The following is a 19,055-nucleotide window of genomic DNA, read 5'->3' on the forward strand; positions in this document are numbered from 1 at the left end:
CGCTTGTGTTGGGTCTGGAAGGTTGAATAAGAATTTTCCGGGGGGAAAGAAAGAAAAATAAAAAAATTTGAGCCCTTTCTCTGGTTCAGATATATAGATTATTTAATATTCTCCACATGTAAAGCTTATCAGATGGTTTTTTAATTATTCCAGTTTTTCCAGAGTCAAAAAAAAAAAAAAAGACAAAGCCACTTGTTCAAGGTTACATAGTGAGTGAGCTATGGAGACTGAAGATTCAAACTCTGTATGTCTGATTCCAAGATTACCTGTGTTCTTTCCATGGCACCATACTGCTTTCCAGCAGGGCAGAAGGGCATATGATTAGTAATTTTCAATGATGTCTGATGCCATCTATAGAAAGTTCAAGGATAAGCAAAACTTACCTAGGAGGAGAGAGGTCAGAATACTGACTACGTGTGGCAGAGATGATATCTAGGGAGCAGGAGGAGGATTTTGGGGGTGCTGGGCAGGTTTTACAGGTGTATATACATCTAAAAATTCATTGAGCTGTACACATAAGATTTGTGCACTTTATTGTCTGCTAATTATACCTCAAAATGTAAGTAATAACAAATTTGTTCTGTGCTTTTATAGGGCAAGAAAGCTGATCTCTGCATTCTCACAATGCCTTTTTTTGGTTAATAGTCTGCTTATTTTAGATACTTATTTTTCCCGAGTGAAATGTATTAGTTACAGGTAATGACAGACAGTGCATTAGTCTTGCCTCTCTTGAGCATAGGTCTTTATTATAATCTGCTTCCTAACAATCCTGACTGTCAAGATCATAAAACTGTGGATTTTAAGAGACGAAGAGTTGCTTGGTGCCTGGGTGACTCAGTTGATTAAGCAACTGCCTTCAGCTCAAGTCATGAGCCCAGGGTCCTGGGATTGAGCCCTGCGTCGGGCTCCGTGCTCAATGGGGAGTCTGTTTCTCTCTGTCCCGCTCCCCTCGATTGTGTGCTCTCTCTCTCTTTCTGTCAGGTAAATGAATAAAATCTTTTTAAGAAAAGAGAGAGAGAGATGAAGAGCTGCTTAGAGGCTTCTATGGGGGCTGCCACAATGGATCTTTTTGAGACTCTGATGAAAGCAAAACTATAGACCTCCTCTCCAGAAATGTACACATGCACAACATTTTGCATGAGATTCAGAGATTATCACACCATTTAGGACCCACTTAGCAGCCCTAGGATCTCAAATTCAGACCATCTGAGCTAACCCAATTCTTTTCTTATGGAGTAACAAAATAGGCCCAAGGAAGGAAAGCAGCCTTTATAGGGACTGAGGGAAGACAGAACCCATGGCTTCTGGTGCTCAGATATTTATGCTGTTCACCTCACTGCCTCTTCAGATATCATTAGAGTTCCTTTGCCCCTGGGGCACCTGGGTGGCTCAGTGGGTTAAACCTCTGCCTTCGGTTCAGGTCATGATCTCAGGGTCCTGGGATTGAGCTCTGCATCAGGCTCTCTGCTCAGCTGGGAGCCTGCTTCCTCCCCTTTCTCTTTGCCTGCCTCTCTGCCTACTTGTGATCTCTGTCTGTCAAATAAATAAATAAAATCTTTAAAAATAAATAAATAAATAAAATCTTTAAAAAAAGAAGAAGAAAAAGATTTCCTTTGCCCCCAATCTTCCATGTGTGGAGCCTTTGAGATGGGAAGAACTTCCATAATACCTTGTATCCTACCCTTACCCTTTGTAACTGGAATCACAACAGAAGCTAGTCAAGGTTCACCTTGTACTTACTGGAGAACAGTAGGTACACAGCTGGGTTGGGGACATTTATCTCTTTTTTTTCACAGACCTCCTCAAAACGCAGAACTGAAGTTAAAATGGCTCGGTGATAAAAGTTTTTTCCTTTCTTTTCTTTTTTTGTTTTAGAGAAATCAACTCTAAGGCATAGTCTATATTTAGACTCTGAAACTTAAAACTTTGTTCTGCATTGCTCTTTATAACACTTAAAAGATCCCATTTGAAATTACTCTGCTCTGTAAACCTTTCAGTGGTCTCTGACCAAAAACAATAAATTTCCACCCTGACCCAGGAAATTTGTCTGATCTGTGCCCACTCAGCTTTTCATTTTGGAACAGGATTCTTACTCCCAATCCAAATAGAAACTGTGAGAAGAGAAAGAGGACCCAGAAAGCCTTTTCTTCTGTGTGAAAAGGCTTGATCCTAAGTGGAGCAATCAGTGAAAGAAAAGGGCTCAAGCTGCAGCCTACAAATTTCTTCGGGTTTAGCATGCTCAGTATGAGGTACAGAAATGACATAGACCTGCAGATAGACATGGCATAGAGCCCACCAGTATATGATTTCTACCCATAAAGGCTTTCCTAGGTACTTGGTAAGCCATTCCTTCTGTACAATCGTCTGCTTTTCTACCTGCGTGGATGGACGCTCACATTTATTCAACACTTAACCATCTGTCCGAGCTACTGTTCTGAAAGCATATTATTTAATGTAATCTTTACAACTCTTTAAGCTCATCTTATTACCGTGCCCATTTTATAAATAAGCAAATAGGTTTTTCAAGGGCCAAGTAACTTGGCCAAGGTCAATGAACTTGTAAGTCACGAAATTGAGCATCAGATAAAAATACTTGGCTTCAGTAGCTGGGTTTGTTCGTTCTGCTCTGGTGAAATAAGTAAGTAGGCATACACTGAAGACTGGGGAATGCATACTGTAGGTTGGTTCCTCAAGGCAAACATTTTTCTGGGTACCGTATTTTTTGTCCACACAAATCTGCAGCCTTTCTCACTGATGGAAGCCGCATGGACACATGGACCGGACGGGGACAGTAACAAGGCTGACGGGAAGAGTCTGGGCGGGAATAAGGTGGGGGCGTGTTTTCTCAGGGGCCGAGGTAGGCGCCCGCGGGGGTCTCCCCTCCCGGCAGCCACCGCTGGCGCGGCGAAGCTGCTTTGCCCAGGGCAGACCGCCACATCGGCGCGGCCCGCCCCCAGCGCCGTGCGGCCCAATCAGTGGCGCGGCCTGGCGCCCCGCCCCCCCGCCCGGGCCATATAGGCCTCGGCCTCGCCAGGCCCAGCCCCGCAGTTGTCGCTCGGGCTTCCAGCTGCGAGACCGAGAGGAACGGCGGCCACCGCCCCCTGCGCGTCGCGTTCTCTCCTCCCCACGTACGCCGCGCTGCCCGTCCGCAGCCGCCCGCGGAGCGCAGCCGCGGGCCTGAGCCCCCGCCGGTCTCCTTCCTCGCCTCTCTGTGTCCGCGGCGGGCCGGAGCGATGCGGCTGGGCCCGAGGCCCGCGGCGCTGGGGCTGCTGCTGCTGTGCGCCGCGGCAGCCAGCGCCGGGGACGCCGAGGAACTGCACTACCCGCAGGGCGAGCACCGCAGCGACTACGACCGTGAGGCGCTGCTGGGCGGCCAGGTGAGGTGGCCAGGCCCGGGGCTGGGAAGGCCGGGCCTCGCACCGCGGCTGCCCGGGCTTTGTCCCGGGACAAAGAGGGGCGGCCAGGCCAAGCCTGGCCCGGGCGGCCTGACAATGGGGTCCGGGCGGGGCGTCGCTCACTGTCTGGGGGACCCCGAGGCCTCTACCTCTGAGGAAATAGCGCGGCCCGGGAGCCGGATCTCTTCCACCCTCCCTATACGGGCATGATCACTGAGGGTGTGTAGGAGGCGGGGGCCTTGGAGAGCAGGTGTGGGTCACCCCCAAATCCCTGGACAGAGGCGGCTTCTGGTAGCCTTTTTTTTTTTGCCACCATTTTGCCCCACTGATAGTAATGCTTTACCCCTCTGTGTATCGCTTACCCCCCAAAGGAAGAAGTCGATGAATATGTGAAACTCTCCCCCGACGAGCAGCACAAAAGACTGAAGTCCATCATAAAGAAAATTGACGTGGACTCAGATGGCTTTCTCACGGAAAGTAAGGACGTCCTACACAATTAACAATGGAGAAGACCCTTTGTAGGAGATAGAAGCACAAACATCTAAGCAGGGCTGTTTGTTTCGTGTAGATTGCTCCTGTTGCTACAAATGTGAGGTGTACGGTGAGAAGGGGGAAGAAGGACATGTTGAGTAGGTTTTATATCTGGAAATCTTTAGATATGTCCCAAGTGTAAATCAGGACTTTCTCCAGTAATACGTAAACATCGTTGACTCAATCGATATGTGCGAGTCCTACGCTGAACAAACACCGTATTCCTTATAGGACTTTTATCAATATCAAGAATATGTCAGAAACCGTCTTATGGCATTACGTGATTTATTGCTGTTTTGATATATGTTCCATTAGGAATTTAAGAATTCCCATTCTTTTTTTAAGTAGAAAAAGACCTGTTGCCTATGAATTTATGATAATCACAAATTATGACAGCTGGTAGGGGTCTTAGAATTATCTTATCCACCTCTCTTTGTAGAGCTGACGATACTGAAGCCCAGAGGGGTAAGTGCCTTTCTAAAATGAGTGGCAAAGCCAGGACTAGAATCCAGATTTCTTGCTCTTAATTCAGTTTTTAATATCCTTCACTTAAAAAAGAAAAAAAACATGTCTGAGGGGCACCTGGCTGGCTCAGTTGGTGGAGCATGCGATTCTTGATCTCTGGGTCATGAGTACAAGCCCCAGGTTGGGTGTAGAGCTTACTTAAAAAAAAAAAAAAAAACTAAATGCTCTTAGGTTCTCCAGTCAGAAATGAAATGCACAGAATATTAAAAGAATATTCAGTTGCTTTGCAACTGTCTTTCCTCATTGCTTAATTCAAGTGGTGAATTCTATCAACTTTCCAAGTTGATTTTCCAAAAGAATTCAGGAGATATTTTGCTATAACTCTTATTTAAATGTTGCTCACATCCAAGGATTGAAGTTGCTGAAGAGAGAATTGCAAACTAATTGGTAAATTTAAGATGTGTTGTCAGTAAATTTGGTGTCCTCAGGAATATTAAGGTTTTGATTTCTCTAAATAAAAACAAGAGCTTTAGACTCTAGTTGTGCACTAAGAATAGGTCTATCTTTGGTTACACTAGCAAGCACACAGAAAAAATTGATTTGGAAGACTGTGGTTCCTGCCTGTAAAGGCCTGTATATATTCAAATATTTAATAGTAAACTTTAAAAAATTTTAAAGTTAAAAGGAACTTAGTTCAAATCTTCATTTTACATATAAGGAAACAAAAACTTGAGAGGGCAAACTTGCCCCTTATGACAGAATTGAAGTGTGAATCCATGTTTCTGGCCCCTTTTGCATTCTGTATTCTATTGTGTGACGATGATCTCTTTAAATAAACCAGAAGAAACCCTCATTGTACTTGAAGGACCCTTCAGAGAAGTTTGCTAATTTGTACTTTAAAGTCCAGCATTGGACTCAGGTTCTTGAGAGAGAACAAAATTCAGTGAAAGGAGTTTGGGCTTTGGAGCCAAATACAGGTTTGAATTTGGAGTCTGCTACTTACTGGTTTTGAGTCCTCAGTTCCAAATGGCAATTTCTTGAACTGTAAAGTAGACTAGAAAATGGGAAGTGATAAAATTGTCTGTTTTGAAGATCAGAGACAACATATGTGGAGGATCTGATATATAATAATTGTTCAGTACATGGTTACTGTAGTAATTATAATTATGCCTTAATTTAGAGTTTCCGGAGAAACAATGTCTTTACTTTTCTATTCATCTGACCTCCCCTAGACCAATAAAGGGGTACCACTCTTTAAACCAAATGGTGTATTACCTTTAAACCAAATGCTATACTCTTGCCATCCTTGCAAATATTCATGTTCTTCTCCCTACCATCTTTTTTCTATAATGCAGTGTAGTAAATATCTCTGAATAGATTTTTTTTAAGTTGATCTGAATGTGGACATTAGAGGTTTAGAAACTTTCCCCCATGTCTTCAGGTACCAAGACAGAGAGCTAATTGCAAGAAGGGCTTAAGTCATAATTGCTACCCATAACTTTTGTTAAAATTTCCTCCAGAAGTTTTAAGATGGTTGAAGGACATATACTGTAACAATGTTTCTCAAACTTCAGTCACTTGAATACATTTTCACAATTTAGGCCCTAGGTACTTACCATCTATTGTTTCCTTAATATGGTTTTGATTCAACTCAACATAAAATTTATTTTAAAGAGAAACTTTATATTACTTTCATAAATGGAAAACACTTTTTTCTATTACATATTAGAATAAATAGGCCACTATTAATATATTTGTACTTCCTGAGAGATCTGTGATAGCTAGCAAACGTTATCTGCAATTTTGTGGATGATAACTTTTAAAAGTCAAGTACTGTTTTGGCCAGTTGGCAATTCATTTAGCAAATAAGTGACGGAGCCAGGTACTTTTTAGGTCTTTAGAGTACCTCAATGAACAAAACATACCCGAACTCTGTATTCAAGGAGCTTGCATTCTATTTGGATCACATATTGTTATATTCTTGGGCTCCAAACCACTCTCACGCCTTCTATTCCTATTTCTATGGATACAACTGGGCTAACTCTCACTCAGTATTTGAAAACACTCAAGTTTTTTTTTTTTTTTCCTTTTAGAGAAAGTTTAGAAACCTTCGCTTCTGTAAATATCAAAATTACTTGTCAACATTCATTTGTGTCTGGGAAATTCTCACAGGCGAACTCAGTTCGTGGATTCAGATGTCTTTTAAACATTATGCTATGCAAGAAGCAAAACAACAGTTTGTTGAATATGACAAAAACAGTGATAATAGTGTGTCGTGGGATGAATACAACATTCAGATGTATGATCGTGTGATCGACTTTGATGAGAATGCTGCTTTGGATGATGCCGAAGAGGAGTCTTTTAGGCAGGTGAGTAGCTGTGCACAAGCTGTTCCTTTTGATCATATTAGTTCACTTTTCCTTCCTGCATGAATGAGCACAAGAGGGTCTGAGGTCATAGACTGGGATTGCCTTGTTCTCTGGGCAATCACTTGTTCCACTTCAGTGGTCGTTTTGATGATTTCCTTTCTAGCCGGATTTTGGCCTCTTACTCTGCACTACCTAAATTATCCTTGCATCTGTTTTTCTCAGTGGCGTCATTTGTCCTCATTTCGAGTTGCTTTTTGGTGTATTTTAAATATGTTTTTCGCTATTTTTTGTTATTGAACAGTTTTATATCATAGTTACAAAGACCATAGAGACCCATTCGCATCTTTTAAACAAATAGTTTTATATAAAATAATGATTACAAATTTTTAATAGTAATAAAATGCACATAAAATTTAACCATTTCTAAGTGTGCAGTTCAGTAGCGTTAAGTACATTCACATTGTTATACAACCAATCTCCAGAACTCTTTTCATCTTGCAGAACTGAAATTCTAAACCCATTAAACAACAATTCCCCATTCCTTCTCCCCTAGGCCTCTCTGGCAACCACCATTCTACTTTCTGTCTCTGAATTTGACTATTCTTGGTACCTCATATAAGTGGATCTAACATTTTTTGTCTTTTTGTGAGTAGCTTACTTAAGATACTGTTCTCATAATGTTGTAGTGTGTGTGAGAATTTCCTTTTTAAGATTGAGTAATATTCTATTGTGCGTACATACCACATTTTGTTTATCCACCTACTGATGAATACTTGGGTTGCTTCAACTTTTTGGCTATTATGAATAATGCTGCTCTGAACATGGGTGTACAAATATCTCTTTGAGACCTTGCTTTTAATTCTTTTGGGTATACATCCCAAAATGGAACATCTGGATCATATAGTAATTCTATTTTTAATTTTTTAAGGAACTGTCATACGGTCTTCCACAGAGGCTGCACCATTTAATAATAACTCATTTTTGAAGGTTTAGTATCACTATAGGTTTTGTTGCTTCTCATGGTTTAATTTGCCAAAATTAAAAGATGCCCCTGAGAGCAGAGCCTGACGCAGGGCTCGACTGCAGGGCCCTGAGATCATGACCTGAGCTGAAATCAAGATTAGATGCTTAGCTGACTGAGCTACCCAGGCACCCCATTATAATAAGGACTTTCTGAAAAGATACATTTTTATATGTGGAAAAAACAAAACCAGACACCTTGTTGCAAACTGTCATTCCCAAAATATTAGTCAAGCTTAGAAAACATTGAGCTTCTTCCATTCCTTAACTTACCCATTGTAGTATCTACCTTTTAGTTTTTGCTGTGGCCATATTTATCATTATACAGGCTGTTTATTTTAGAATCCTTTTGGCCACTTGAACTCTATAGGCCATCACTAACAAAGCGGATTGCTTTTTCTGCTAATGATCATGCATCTGCCCCCACTGTAGAGCTTAAGGGCTTCAGCCTTGGAGCCAGTCTACACAGCTTCACATCCAGCTGTATAACTTAAGAGTTGTGTAGCTGTGGGTAAGTTATTAAACTTCCTTATGTCTCAGTTTCCTCATATCAAAAAATGAGGATAACAATAGAATAGAGGAATAATAATATATTTATTATACTATACTATGAAATATCCTGTTGTAGCGATTGGGCTGGTAAACAGTTGTGTGTTGATTGAAGAGCATATTGTTGAAGAAAGCACGTGCGATCCACCTAAGTTTACATTTAATATTTAATATATGATTAGCTTTTTAAAGTTTTTGTAGCATTGGTTAACTATATCAGCTTTAGGTTAGTTAAGATTCCTTTTCACTTTCTTTCCTCCTTATTTGGATTTTCATCTTACAACGGACTGAAGAGAGTAGAAATCAGTCTTTTTACTACTTGGTGCTAAAAAAGAAACAAATGATAATGAGATTTGGGATTTGTCTGTCTAGAGATATCCTGTAGGAATTAATCTTAAAAGCAGTATTCAAGTTCTGAGACTTTTCTAAAACCAAACCATGGTATGGTATTATAACTTCCCTGCTAGGTAACAAGAGAGACATTAAGTACAGTATTTTAAAATCTTTCTAGAATCAGATTATAATTGTGTCCTTTTTTTCTTTTGGCACTCCAAAGATTTAATGACTATCCCATCAAAACATGAGAAATGTGTGTGTGTGGTTTCTTGAGTTTCTTTATTCTTGGGAGGGTGTGATTAGTAACAGATGGTGGTGTTGAGAAGAAAATCTTCACTTTGAAGAGATACAGGACTCATTAATATAAATGCCTTATGAACAGTTTTTGTTTTAAAAAAAATGTCTGGTTCTAATACTGTGTTCACCACCCAGGTACTCAGTACATGTTGATTATAAGACTGTACGTTTTAAGAATGAATTAGTTAGGGCGCCTGGGTGGCTCAGTGGGTTAAAGCCTCTGCCTTCGGCTCAGGTCATGGTCCTGGGGTCCTGGGATCGAGCCCTGCATCGGGCTCTCTGCTCAGCAGGGAGCCTGCTTCCCTTTCTCTCTGCCTGCCTCTCTGCCTACTTGTGATCTCTCTGTCAAATAAATAAAATCTTAAAAAAAAAAAAAAAGAATGAATTAGTTAGATCTTAATAGTGCTAGGAAATTGATGGATCCCTAAAATGAACACTTCTCCGTGGTAGTCCTATTGGTAATTCTCTGACAACCCATCTCTACATGCTTAAGATTCTCTCTCTCCCTCTCCTTCTGCTCCCCCCTCCTCATACTCTCTCTCAAATAAATAAATATTAAATAAACAAATAATAAATATTAAAACAAACAACTTGATGCTTGAATTCTCTTATTTTTAATAAGCTTCCATGTAGAGAATAGAGAATAAAGTTTCCATGTAGAGAACCTGTAGTAGAGATCCTCTTGTGCAATGAAGTTCCTGAAAAAGCATTTCTTTATGTAATGATGAACAATTATAGTCAGCACTTTTAAGCAGGATAATTAAAGTTTGGGGACCTACCTGGCAAAAGTTCAGTTGTTCTAACTCCCAAAGCCAGATGCTGAATGTGCATGTACAAGCAATATTTATTTATGTAAGGTACAGCCTAGCATGTGGCTAATCAGAATTTTTAAGACCTAGACTTTGTTGTGGCATCATCTGTTTCCTCATGTAAAACCATTAGTCTACCAAAAGATGGCAGTTTTGTGCTTCTCAAGTTTCTGTTGATATATAAAAATAAATGATTATGGTTGTTTCTTCCTTTTTACTACTGTATGTAGCACTTTCTACTCTCCACTAGAACATGGTATTTTTACACAGAAGGAAAAAAAGTGTGCCAAGGTTTTGTGGAACTGACAGCCTTTTTTGTTGTTATCTTTGCCATTTTGGAAAAACAGTCTTTCTGTGTATTAGCTTCTTTAATTTGAGCTGCTCTTTAATTGTTTTCTTCAAATGACCATGAATAAAACTGCTTCTTAAAATCTCATTATTTAATTTTATTTTAAAAATTTGAGAAATGTGAACCAGAAAACTACTTTCCTTAATTTTTTTAAGCAACAATCTGAGCTTGCTGAAAGAGATCCTTTCTTTCCATAGGCAAATTTGGCCAAATTCAGCTCCTGCTGCTGAAACATGGACCTTTTTGCTTCAAACTGAAGGGTTCTTTCATAAGGAAATCTAAGCACTTAGTATTTTGAATAGTGGTTTATTCAAAAAGAATTTGATTGACTCAATAAAGTATCTCAAATTCTTGTTTGTATGCTTCTCCCCTTGTTAAACCCCTGAACATCAAGTATAAATTATTTGATCTAGTTATTTGAAATTAAGAAACGTTAAGTTAAAAGCAGCTATTTGGAAACAAGTTTGTTGTTTTTCTGTCATGATTTGGTAAGTATAACTGGCTAATGGAAACTGGATGGTTTAAAAGATGAATTCTGTGGGGGAACATGTGAGCCTCTCTGCCGTAAATCGGTCATTGTAAAAGTAGTGTTCAGTAAATGACCGCCACCCAACCTCTATTCTAGAAAACTGAAAAGAGTATTTCTTTTCAACAGTGAGACACATAAATTAAAAGCTCCTAAAATATTTGAAACTGTGTGTTTTTTTAAATGTGCTATTTAGTACATATAGTTTATAGAAAGGATAGTTTTTTCCCAGAAATGCTCAAAATGGAATTTATTCAGGATTAGCAATATAGCACTATTGGCTTCCAAGGCTCTTGATTACAGAATTACCTTTGAGAAATGCATTAAAAGCAGCCTTGTCCCTAATAGCTGCTACTTGATTTACTACTTAAGCATACTTTACAAAAAGAGAAAAAGGAAGATGGGTGTGAGAAAATAGAAGAGTCTGTTTACTTAACCTCAAAATAGGTCCACTGCAGTTTTTGATGTTTATGCCTGAACATACATAATTATTAGCACTATAAAGTGACTACCAAGAATAGACTTCCAAATACAACATACATATATCAAAAGTATTCTCATAGGAGGACTGTTTTTCTGAAACCTACTAACATTTTTGCAAAGTCATTCCAAGGACCAGAAACAATTTGAAAATGGCATATCAAGAATTAACACATAGTCTGAATTTATTGTTTTTTGGGCATTCAAAACAGCTGAGATTGTTAAAGAAGAGAGTGTACAATACTGTAGAAGAACAGGGAGAATCATAGTCCAACTTATTTTGCTGTATTTCTGACATACCTGTCAAATTATTTAATTTCCATTTTCTGTCATGTAACATGTAATACGTGACGTATTACATTTTTTAAATGATCAGGTTTACTAATTTGATAAGGGCCCTCATCCCAGTTACTTTATAGAGATTTTTACCCCGATTTTATAGTTGAGGAAACCAGAGAGGTTAAGCAGTTTGCCCTAAGTTAGGCAAAATGCCCTTACCACAGCTGGTAAGTGGCATTGCTGGAATTCAGATCTGTGTCTCTGACTCTGCAGTCTATGTATGTTGCTTCTCATAAATATGTGTGATTTTTCTAACCTACCTTCAAGGGGATAATGTGAAGATAAGATAATGTATGAGAGTGTACTTTAGATTTCACATAGTATGTAATTTTCAAAGTTTGTATAATGATGTTTCCATGTGGATGAGACCTTAATCATGTTCAATATTTAATTTTCAAAGCTTCATTTAAAGGACAAGAAGCGATTTGAGAAAGCAAACCAAGATTCAAGTCCTGGTTTGAATCTTGAAGAATTTATTGCTTTTGAGCATCCTGAAGAAGTTGATTATATGACGGTAAGAAAGAAACATTTTGAGAGAATTCGTGGGGCGCTTGGGTGGCTCAGTGGGTTAAGCCTCTGCCTTCGGCTCAGGTCATGATCTCAGGGTCCTGGGATTGAGCCCCGCATTGGGCTCTCTGCTCATTGGGGAGCCTGCTTCCCCCTCTCTCTGTCTTTCTGACTACTTGTGATTTCTGTCTGTCAAATAAATAAATAAATAAATTTTTTTAAAAAGAGAGAGAATTCTTGGGTGATCAAAACTTTAAAACCTGCTTTTTTTCTAAGTCATTAAGATGAATTATATGGGGCAACCGGAATTTTAAGAGACAGCAAGATCCAAAGTTCTCCTCACTTCAGATAGGGGTGGGAAAGGGTTACTGGTGGTGGGAAGAGGGGTGCTGATGAGGAGGGAAGGTAAATCTTCCTGGCTGTTTCCTCCCACACAGCCACATTACCTTTATTGCCTGCCTTTTTGTAGCTTTTAGAATTTTCTCTGTTTTCCAATATCAGTAACATCAGTACTTCCTATTTAGTTTATATCACCTCCAAAAACTTTGGTTCTGGGAAGGCTTATCACCTTTGGATCCCCTTTCATGGGGTTTTGGGGGGTGGGGCAGCTCCTACTGACTAATGTGTTTACAGCAAGAGGCCTAGTGAGTCCTCTCATCCCTTTAGTACTTGAAAGAAGTACCAGTTCTTCGGAATTTTTGTTGAACTCTAGTTTTAACTCCACAAACATTGATTGAGTCCCTACTATAACTTGGCAAGCTTCTTGAGAGGAGAAACTGTCATGTTGGAGAGTAAAGACGTATAACAAATAGCTTTGTAGGAAATAGACTAAACATTTATATTAAGGCTTATTGTCTAGCCTCAGCCTCTATAGCTGTGTGGCTTGGTTCTTTGGATATTTCAGGGAGGGAAGATGTAGCTTTATGTTAAATGGGTCATGGTTAGAAGCTGCCACCTTGAATAACAAGGCTGTAGAGAACATTTTTCTCCATACCTCAGTGGCAAGAAAAGACTGTTGCCACCACTTGTGCCATTGAGGCTTCTGATTTCTCCCTTGGAACAAAATATACAACCTAAATTTAGAACAATGCTGGGCACAATTTGTTTAACTGCCAAAGTTAAGTTGAGACAAGCTAATTGAACTCTACCTAGCATGGCAGGCAGAGCATGCTGGATATTGATTCTCAGGGGAATTAAGGAATGATTGAAGACTGGGGAGGGGAATGACCGGTGAAAGCATTGAAATAATTTGGGCATAATGTGCTGCGGCCGCAGAGTACGATGTGGCAATGGAATGAAATGGACATGAACAACCTTTTGAAGAAAAGCGCTGGCAGGAATGTTGACTGACTAAATAAGTATGAAAAGAGAAAGGAAGAGTCAAGATGACTCTGAGGTTTTGAGATTGTGTAAAGTGATGAAAATGGTAGTACCTTTGACAGAATGGGGTGTGTCAGGGTGGGAAAGGGTGTTCTTTGATTGTGCTTAGTTGGAGTTGATTGCAGCACATAAGAGGTGTGACCATGAAGTGTCTAGTTCAGAGCACCTTCGTTAATTCTTATTTACCTTAATTTGTTCTGCGGTATCACTTTTTCCATTTAAGGATATATTTGATGAAGGGAAAGGCAGGGTGCAAGATCAATGAGGTGATTTTGATTTGGATTAAAAGTTAGAATTTAGAGATACTTTCATTCATGTAGTTTATTTTAATTTATGTAATTTATTTTATAAATTACATATAAATATAAGTATATACAAATATATAAATACATAAATTTATTTAATTTATGTAATTATGTCATGTAATTTATTTTAACCATGGCAACATTATTGAAATAAGTCTATTGTTTCCCAAGAGGATTACTTGAATGGAGGAACAGTCATTGTAATCAGTGATTCTTAACTTATCTTGGATCACAGACTTCTTTAAAAATAAGGAGCAATCGGGGTGCCTGAGTGGCTCAGTAGGTTAAGCATCTGACTCCTGAGTTCGGCTCAGGTCATTATCTTAGGGTTGTGAGATAGAGGACAGCACCCAGCCTGCTTAAGATTCTCCCTCTCTACCTCTCCCCTACACCTCTCCCTCCTCGAAGTTCGTTCACATGTGTGTGCGCACACTCGTTCTCTCTCTCTCTCACACAAAAATAATAAAAATAAGCAATCTCTGGACTCTGTCCCAGAAAAATCACATATGCTCATATACACAAAATATGGGATTATAATTTCAGAAGAATCTCAGATTCTCTAAAAGTGATCTTTGGATCTCTGGTTAAGATTCCCTGATTTCTATATATAAAATCTGTAACATTTGATTTCTTAAAAACTAACAATTTGTATTTAAGTGTTATTTCATACAGATAAAAAGGAAGCCCTTGGGTTTGGCTAGAATTGGAGACTTTTGAGAGTGTATTTCATTACAGTTGTGATGCTAGAATTCAGGTTTGAAAGGTATTTGGGTGACAACAGGTAGTGAGGAAATGAGAATAGTAAGTGCAACCTATAAGAGACCTGGCATGGAAGAAAAGAAACCAGGATGGTAATTAAGGAGTGCAGGGGACTTGAATGTGTTTAAAGGCATAGAAGGGGAAAGATAACTTTAACTCCTGAGGTTGAAGAGAAGGATGAGAGGAATAAGCATAAAAATAGAGGTAATTAAAGGGGAGAATGCAATGCTGGTAAACAGGTATTTCAGAAGCCTTATACCTTGTTTGGGAAAATGGGTACATCTTTGCCAAGAGAGGTATTTGGAGAGTGTTTTGGTAAGACTCAAAGTGGAGTTTCCAAAAAAACAGCTTTAGAGTACGTGTTAGGGAAACTGAGGCAGAGACAGACTTCCAAACTGCAGTGAGAGCCCGCTGAAATGGGAAAAAATTAATTTTAAGGGTTAGGTATATATTTCTCTTTCTCTTTCTTTTAGACTTTATGATTCTGGAATAAAGGAGAACGTGATGTGGGTCTGCTGTGCAGGGTGGAGACTGGCAAAGTAAGAAAAGGTAGAAGATATAGGAAGGTAATAAGGAAAGAACTGAAACAGCTGGCCATTAAACAGGTCATCTTGGGTCCAGTGTAACTAGAAATCATAAATCTTTGGGTTAGAGAGGATTGGTTGATAAGCCATGATAGAATGAGGAACAAATTTGGGGCAGTTTGGGGTAGATGGGGTAGATTTGGTTGAAGAGGAAGCAAGGAGGTGTAGGTTTATGGGGGACTGGAACCTTTGATTTAGATCTGGAGGCAGAATAGTTCTGTGCAGAGGGATCTGAGATAAGGGTTCTTTCAGGGATGTTAATGGAGTGGAGGGAAAGTGAAGTTAAGGAAGACCAGGGTAGTAAGAGGTGTCCTTCTGCAGAAGGGAGGGGAACATGCAGAAATTTAGAGTTTGAGATTAGTGCCCAGGTTGTTTAGGAGGGCAAAGTGGAGCTCGTGATAGGAGAAGCTTAAAGATGTTGAATTCAAAGCTACTCAGTACTTCCAGTTTTATTCCTGCCTCTAAATTCCACTGTTTAGAAAGGTTGTCTTGCAAGAATGGACAACAAAAATGAGTATTCCTAAGGAAGTTCTATACTGGAATAGATGGTGGTGGGAAAATTTTGTGACTTAATTGTTTTATTTTGGTTTTTTATGAACATGGAATAGGAATTTGTCATTCAAGAGGCTTTGGAAGAACATGACAAAAATGGTGATGGGTTTGTTAGTTTGGAAGAATTTCTTGGTGACTACAGGCGGGATCCAAGTAAGTACCCTGGGTGTATGAAAGGAGGGGGGAAAAGCCTGGAATTAAAGAAGAAATGATTTGAGAGACAGTGTTGCTCACTGAGAGCTGTGTTTGACAGGAAAATGGAACAAGAAGGGGTATGCATGATTTCTGCTTGCTCTGCCAAGTTAAATTTAATACAAGCGAAACAGAAGGACTCCCAGCTTACGTGAGAATGCTGTCTCGCTCAGTTAGTGCCATGTCAGGATTCAAAGATTTTTCTTCCTTTTCGAACAAGTATAATGTAATTCTCAATTCAAATGGGTGAGGAAGTAAAGGTTGATATTTTTAAACAAAATCCTGTACCTTTGCATGTAGATCTTAAAAGAAACAAAATACTACAAATACTGGTGTAGAAGGTGTCTCACGGAGTGTTTAAAATCTGAGGAGTTTGCATATGCAGCTTTTTCTGTTCACAGCTGTCTTTTCAGAATTGTTGCTTAAAAGCATCACTTACTATGATTTTCACTTTAAAATTAAACATGGTATTACTTTATAAGCACACGTAGGAAACTTTATATAGTCACACGATATACATAAAAACATTACCCAGCTCAACTGGGGGAAAAAAAAAAACTAGATACCAGAACAAGTAGCAGCAGTTAACAGACTTACTGGTTTGTGATAATACACATTGATTTAGAAACTCTGAGCTGTTTAGACTTAAGTGTCACTTTTGAAAAGTATATAGTGTGTACTTATGTCAGGACTTTTTAGATAAGTAGATCTGTTTTGTCAGGCTTCCTTTAGAGTGAGGTTTAAGTTCATTTTCTTTATTCTAGGGATGTACTTCTCATTGGCTACATGTTACATTCTTGTATATGTATAGTGTGTTTTATTTTTGCCATTAAGCAGCAAATGAAGATCCAGAGTGGATACTGGTTGAGAAAGATAGATTCCTGAATGATTATGACAAAGATGCTGACGGCAGGCTTGATCCCCAAGAGCTGTTGTCTTGGGTAGTACCCAATAACCAGGGCATTGCTCAAGAGGAGGTGAGTGTTAAAAAAGGACTGTATATCTCCTTCTTTCTCCCTCAAGTTAGGTGCTGCTGGTAGGAAAGAAAGTGCAAAGACTGAAGCCGAAGAAAGAAGGAACAGAGTTGTTTATTTGTTTATTTGGCTTAACCTTGAGATATCCTAAATAAGATTTGAGTGGGGAGGAGGCAGAGCCTAGCAGAAATTAAGAAAGAGGATAATGAGAAAAGCTATAGACAGCCCTGGTTATAAAATGTAGTATTTTGAGATACTTAGTAATGAGTACTCGGCATACCTGAATGATTGTTGACAAATCAGATCACATTGAAATGTGAACATCTTGCTGAAAATACTTATTATACTTGATTTGTTTTGTTTTAAAGGCTCTTCACCTAATTGATGAAATGGATTTGAATAGTGACAGAAAGCTCTCGGAAGCGGAGATTCTGGAGAACCAGGACTTGTTTCTTACCAGTGAAGCTACAGATTATGGCAGACAGCTTCATGATGAATATTTCTATCATGATGAGCTTTAATCCCTGGGTAGATCTGAATAGAATACTGTCTTCTTTTATAATTTGTTACCAGCTTTACTTTTGTGATAAAATATTGATATTATATTTTACACTCAAGTCTTACCACAGTCAAAATTATCTTAAATGTAGATTGTAATTTTGGCCTTTTAGAAGAAAAATGAAACAAAACCTGGTATTTATTTCAAAATGTATTGAAGAAATAAAACAATATTGTGCCATATGACAACAAAGTCTTTCCTAAATATTCCATCTGTTTAGTACTGTATTGTGGGATATTTGAGTTCTATATCCATACTTGAAAAAATGGAGGATTTTAGAGATGCCTGAACAATATTATTTAAATAGTATGTGACTGAGCTATCAGTTTTTCTTTTCTTTTAAGTAGATTTAACTTGGGAACTGACAAAAAGGACATTGTTTTTAGATTTAGCATTTTGTTTTAAAACCTTTAAAGGAACCTTTAGAAGGACTTATACCTCACATTTTAATGTTGAGAAGTTCTGCTTACTTTTAAAATGGTTTCTATAAAGGGTTTTATTGTATGAAATAGAACTTTATATTTTTGCATATGTATAGATAGTAATTATATTTAATGTGTAACGATAGCATTATGGTGTGTGGAATTTGACATTGTCCAGAACTCTTCATTTTTGACTGATTAAAAATGAAATGTCCTATCTTTCTATATGTTTGTTTGTTTTTCTTTGATCTCCCAGATAAACCTAGAATTTAGAGTAGGTTTTGTTGAATTATACATTATCTTACCTTATCCGTTCCTATATTTGTGTAGTGAGTGCTCTCCAACCTTGAATTATTCTTGATGCATATTGTTATTTTGTTTGTTTTCCTTTTTGATAAGAGAATCATGTTACAATTGCATGTATACCTGACATATTTCAGTTGCCGTGTAACAAATATGGTCTTGCTGTTTGATGCTAGAAATAATCATAAGAATTACACAGGTCAGGGCAGCTGGGTGGCTTAGTCAGTTGAGCGTCTGCCTTTGGCTCAGGTCATGATAGCAGGGTCCTGGGTTCAAGCCCCAGGTCAGGCTCACCACTCCACAGGAGTCTGATTCTCCATCTCCTTCTCTCCCTCCCCACCCCTGCTCATCATCTCTCTCCTCTCTCAAATAAATAAATAAAATCTTAAAAAAAAAAAGAATTACACAAGTTGAAATCAGTAGAGCTGGTTAGTTATCACCAGTAGAGCTCAGTATCTGTTATACTAAAAGTAAAATCATACTTGGTAAGTAATTGTCTATACCTAAATGGTCAGTTTTAACCTTATTGTGGAGATCAATTTATTTACCTTTGCAAGGAATAAGAAAAATGAGAAGGTGAGGAATTTGTGTTTTCTAGCCCTTACCCGCAGATAGTTTTTCTTTCTTTTTTTTTTATTTTTAAAATATTTTAAAGATATTTTATTTATTTGACAGAGAGATGGAGAGAGAGAGAGAGAGAGAGAGAGACAGCCAGAGAGGAATACAAGCAGGGGGAGTGCGAGAGGGAGAAGCAGGTTTCCTGCTGAGTAGGGAGCCTGAAGCGAGGCTTGATCCCAGGACCCTGTGATCATGACCTGAGCCGGAGGCAGACGCTTAATGCCCGAACCACCCAGGTGCCCCAGTTTTTCTTTCTTTTTAAAAAAATTACTTTTATTTGTGGGGCGAAGATGGCAGTTATGTATTCTGTTAATCTTTTCCTAGGCTAAAGTTGTAACCTCTATGGCACACATAGCATCCTGGAGGCTTCATGAGTCCTTAATGAATATTTGGGAAAACCTGAAGCTCTTTTCTGATAGAACTGACAGCATCTGC

At 38.8% G+C, this 19,055-nt stretch overlaps 1 protein-coding gene across 2 annotated transcripts; it reads left to right on the forward strand.

The window, feature by feature from the left end:
- Nucleotides 1–3,045: 3,045 nt before the first annotated feature.
- On the forward strand, nucleotides 3,046–18,006 carry RCN2 (reticulocalbin 2). 2 transcript variants are annotated; one of them, XM_080808939.1, is made up of 7 exons: nucleotides 3,046–3,377; nucleotides 3,767–3,872; nucleotides 6,564–6,760; nucleotides 11,866–11,979; nucleotides 15,609–15,705; nucleotides 16,582–16,721; nucleotides 17,087–18,006. In XM_080808939.1, exons 1-7 carry the CDS (start codon nucleotides 3,234–3,236, stop codon nucleotides 17,237–17,239), a joined length of 951 nt encoding a protein of 316 aa, XP_080665065.1. In that variant the 5' UTR covers nucleotides 3,046–3,233; the 3' UTR covers nucleotides 17,240–18,006. The 2 variants fall into 2 exon arrangements, with proteins under 2 accessions (XP_080665065.1, XP_080665064.1); XM_080808938.1 differs by having other exon boundaries at nucleotides 16,579–16,721; nucleotides 17,087–17,924.
- Nucleotides 18,007–19,055: the final 1,049 nt, after the last annotated feature.

This window comes from Martes martes, assembly GCF_963455335.1.
Source record: "Martes martes genome assembly, chromosome: 7".
NCBI classification, from domain to species: domain Eukaryota; kingdom Metazoa; phylum Chordata; class Mammalia; order Carnivora; family Mustelidae; genus Martes; species Martes martes.